The sequence below is a fragment of the Polypterus senegalus genome, chromosome 1 (genome assembly GCF_016835505.1).
Source record: "Polypterus senegalus isolate Bchr_013 chromosome 1, ASM1683550v1, whole genome shotgun sequence".
Lineage (NCBI taxonomy): Eukaryota > Metazoa > Chordata > Cladistia > Polypteriformes > Polypteridae > Polypterus > Polypterus senegalus.
In genome coordinates, this window is record NC_053154.1 from 149,185,913 (window position 1) to 149,190,526 (window position 4,614).

Here is a 4,614-nt window from a genome sequence, read left to right on the forward strand (position 1 = left end):
GAGCAACAAGGCGAAAGGAATACTAGATTAGGGAACTGAATTATTAAAAAAGTCTTCTGAAAAAGAAAAATCAATAGAAATGATATGGTTCTTGGGTGACATCTGAACAACAGATGATGTGATGTAAGGGCAACTTGGATGTTTGGCCAAGAATACACCTACAGTATATTTAATACATGACATCCTGCTGAATCTCACACTTGGATTTTAAAATTCCCTTTTTCAAAAGAACTTCAAATAATCGTTGGCTTCCCATAACAATAAAATGTCATCCTACCAGTTGGAGCTGTTGAGCAGGTTTTTCTCATCAACTCCATTAAAAGGATATTCAGCTAACAGGTAAGACATTTGCTCCTGGCTGAGCATGAGAGTACAGCGTGATGTTCTGATTCCAATGCAGATCATATGGACATTTTCAGAGGAGCTGTTTTACCTGGACAGTGAGAGAACCTGAATTTTTCACTAACTCCTTTCTTTGGCTCTGTGACAAGAGAAAACTTCAGTCAGCTTTGAGCATTGGATGCCTCACAATTTGTTGCACAAGGCGTAAGGTTGTGTACTCACATTTTGTTGGACAAATTCCTTTTACTTTTTTGAGACAGTCCAGGATATATTGTATTATGTAATTTGTGTTCAGCAATCACAATGGCATTAAAATTATGGAAGATTAATATTTTATTTTTCCTTATGCTGCTTTTTACCGTGATGAACCTGTTTAGCTACATGTGGACTAAAATACCTCAGCAATGCAATGTAGTGACACCAGCCTCAGCTCATCACAGTATGCCAAGTATCAGACCTTTAAATGAACCCTTGGTGGCTAAGAAGAGACAGTTGGTCTACATTTTCACCACCTGGAGATCTGGCTCTTCCTTTTTTGGGGAGGTCTTCAATCAGGATCCAGCAATATTTTTCCTTTATGAGCCACTGTGGCATATTTGGAAAAGATTGTACCCTGGGGATGCCCTTTCTCTTCAAGGTGCATCTAGGGATATGCTGAGGTCGCTCTACCATTGTGATTTCTCAATTTTTGAACTTTATCACTTTCCTGTGGGCAACAACTTCACCACCAATGACATCTTTTTATCATTTCTCAACAAGGTGATCTGCTCTTATCCCATTTGTTCTGCCTACAGAAAAAATGTGATTAAACAGGTTGATGAGAAGGTATGCAGTAAATGCCCTCCTCGAAACTTGAGGTTGCTGGAGAAAGAGTGCCTGAAGTACAACACTATAGTTGTTAAAGGAGTGCGCATTTTTGATCTCAATGTTTTGGCTCCCTTGTTGGAAGACCCCTCCATGGAAATTAAAATTATCCACCTGGTGAGAGACCCCAGGGCAGTGACCAATTCCAGAATTAGGTCGGTGAGAATTTTAGAGAGGGAAAATATTCATGTGGTAAAAAGCAGAAATTATAAAAGTAAAAAAATATCTTTTTTTAACAACTTTTCAAAAAGGAGCAAACTTTTTGTACATGATTATCATTCAGCAGAAACCATGGATATTATATGTCAACAAACAGGCAATACCCTGCTTACAGTTCAGAAATCACCAGCATGGCTTAATGGAAAGTACATGCTTGTCCGCTATGAAGACTTTATACAAGATCCAGTTAACAGATTGAAGGAAATATACAGTTTCATAAATATTCCACTGATCCATGGCATTAAATTATTTGCTTTCCAAATGACCAGAGGTCCAAGTGGCTCTTTCATGCCATTTGTAGTTTCCTCCAGAAATTCCACCATAACAGCAAGTGCTTGGAGGAATGGGTTAACATTTTCTCAAATCAGTCAAGTTCAAGAGTTGTGCTCTTTTTCCATGGACATACTGGGATATAAGCTGGCTGATTCCGAAAAAGAGGTCAAAGAGATTAGCAACTCACTGCTGTTACCTCCCAAACTCTGAAAACATGTCCAGAAGTGATTAGTGGCTGGAAAAGCTACAGAGTTTTGGGGTTCTTCTTTATACAGTAACAGTGCAGGAAATGAAATTCTCCCTGTGCCTAATGGTTGACAGGACTAATTAGATGTTTCCAATCTGCAAAAATAAAGGGAGCGGTGATAATGAAAGAAAACTGAACAGAGCCAGTGACAGAAGTATTTTACCATTATGGTCATTTGAATTTTACTTTGTTTTGTGATGTGTCTTGCTGGTGAATTCTGGAAAAAATAAAAAGACAAGCGAAGCATGTCTGTCAGACAGGTTTGGGGAACATAGCTCTTTCTTATTGGACTAAATCACATTCTGGTTATTATTTCATATTATGAATGAGTTCCTTCTGTTGGAGAACTACGTGAGTCTGATGAACTGAACGTATGTTCATAAACTTTATTGTAATATATATATATGGTATATTTATACATAGTAATAGATGACATGGGTTAACTGGCATTACAGGAGGCCTTTTTAATGGAAGCATATAGGTGGACGGGCATCCCAACCAGTGTGGTTAGTGATACCATTCCCGGTTGGTGGGTAATTGTAATGGATGGACAGAGGAAGACTACTTCTCAGGGCCATGTGCTTCCAGTACACTGACTGATAACATTCCCACATGCATCCTGTTCAGACACACACGGGGTTGCATGGGCGTTGCAGTTTTGGTAGGCAGTCCTGTTGGGGTCCTTTAGTGCTTCTAGGGGGAGCTGCTGGAGGCAGCTGGAATCTCTTGTTCCACCTGGCCCGGAAGTGCTTCCTAGAAACAATGTAATGGCACTGGAAGTACTTCCAGATCCAGTATAAAAGAAATCGCTGTGCTTCACCTGGGAGTCAGAGTCAGGAGAGCAGTCGGATGAAGCTCACCTGGGAAGAGTGGAGAAAGGAAGAATTGTATTGTTGGAGCTGTGGAGTGCGTCTACAAGTATTTGTGATAATAAATTAATTTATTTTCACCTTGAACTGTGCCTGTAAAGTTGTGTCAAAGGTTTGGAGCTCTGAGACGCCCCGTGGAGTCCGTGATATATATATATATATATATGATCATATATAAATATATATAGTATATGGTATACAGTATCTGAATTGTTAAATAAAAGCAGAAATAATCTGAGATATATCATCTTTCTAATGTATCAAAATTCAACCAGCAGAGCTGAAATGCAGAACAAGATGAAGGATTACACAAGGACATTTGAAAATATCGTAGAAATTAAAAGAGCAGCACATGTGCAACCATTATGGTATGACCATGTCTTTATGTGCTGGTCATATCCACCATCCTTTCATTTAGCCATCATATTAATTTTCAACTCCATTTTTTCCTATTCACTAATCTAAAAAGGATTGGGTGTTTTTATTCAACATTTAGGTTTCGCTTCTTCTCTTCCTTTAGTTTAGCGCTGTTCTTTTTCAGAAATTTCTTTGGACTTGGATTATGACTGCTGTTTCAGGGGTTATCTGTTGTAGTGGATGGCCAGCGTCATATTCTGGCCCTCACCCACAGGCCGCCAGGAGGAGCTCTCCCGCGAACATGGACGGGCCCCAAGTTCCAGCAGGGCCTCATGGACTATGTAGTTTTTATGCACAGCCCTGCTGGATACCTTGGGGACCACCGGGAGTTGCTGTCGGGAGGCCAGTGGACTCATTCATGCACTATGACCCGGAAGTTCGTCACAGGAAGAGCGACGGGCTTCCGGGATGAAGAAAACGACTATTTACCCTGACCCGGAAGGAATAAGGACTTGTGGACTGTTGGCCAGGAATACTTCCGGGTCAGGGACTATAAAAGGACTGTGGGAGCTCCCAGATGGTGAGTTGAGCTGGCTGGTAGGAGGGCAACGCGTCTGGGAGTGGAGGATTGGTTATTGTTATTGTAGTATTGTGATTAATTTATGAATAGTGTGGAGTGGAGGGTGTTTGGTGCATGTAATTATTATAATAAAACAAATAATTGTGGCACTTTTACCAGGTGTTTGGCGTGGTACCTGAGGGTTCAAGGGAGCACTAGCGCCCACTACTGCGACACTGTATGTTCAGTTTTTCAAAGGGCACAAGCAAGCACACATGCTGTACTTATCTATACAATATGGCAATGCCAGCAGATGACAGCACTTTTTTGAAATGTGGGGAAAAAATGAAGAAGGCTCATCTCCATCTTGTAGCAGGCACCCAGTACTGTAATTTGGCATGCTAGTTGCTGTGCCACCATGCCGTCTCTTATGCACAGGTTAGATCCAGGCTTGGGAAAGGATTCACACATGGCTAGAATCTGCATCTGAAACTGTGAACTTGTGCTATGAATGTTGACATTTAACACAATGGAATGCCTTACATGCTATTGTCGTGAACAAGTTATAATTACTTTCGAAGATTTAACAATTTTGAGACAGTCTGAAACAAGTTGGCTTAGATGATTACAGCTTGACTTATTATTAGTCTATTTTTAACATCACAACTCAGTTCCACAGAGTTATTTAAGTCTCCTCTGATTGTTCAACATATATATATTTTTAAAAATGAAGGTAGAGATGTTTGCAGCCAATTAGTTTTCTCTTTTGGAAGCTGCTGTTAGATCATGTTATGCCTCTAGAACACATTCATTGATTCTTGCTTGCTATGCCTGTTGATCATCTTTCTATATTTAATAACATGTTTGATATTTAAATGATATAG

The 4,614-nt window shown here is 40.1% G+C and overlaps 1 protein-coding gene across 1 annotated transcript; it reads left to right on the top strand.

Annotated features, from left to right (window-relative positions):
• Positions 1-372: 372 nt before the first annotated feature.
• LOC120533571 (carbohydrate sulfotransferase 2-like) lies at positions 373-3,514 on the top strand. The gene has a single exon (XM_039760508.1). The coding sequence runs from the start codon at positions 646-648 to the stop codon at positions 1,906-1,908; it is 1,263 nt and encodes a 420-aa protein (XP_039616442.1). The 5' UTR covers positions 373-645; the 3' UTR covers positions 1,909-3,514.
• Positions 3,515-4,614: the final 1,100 nt, after the last annotated feature.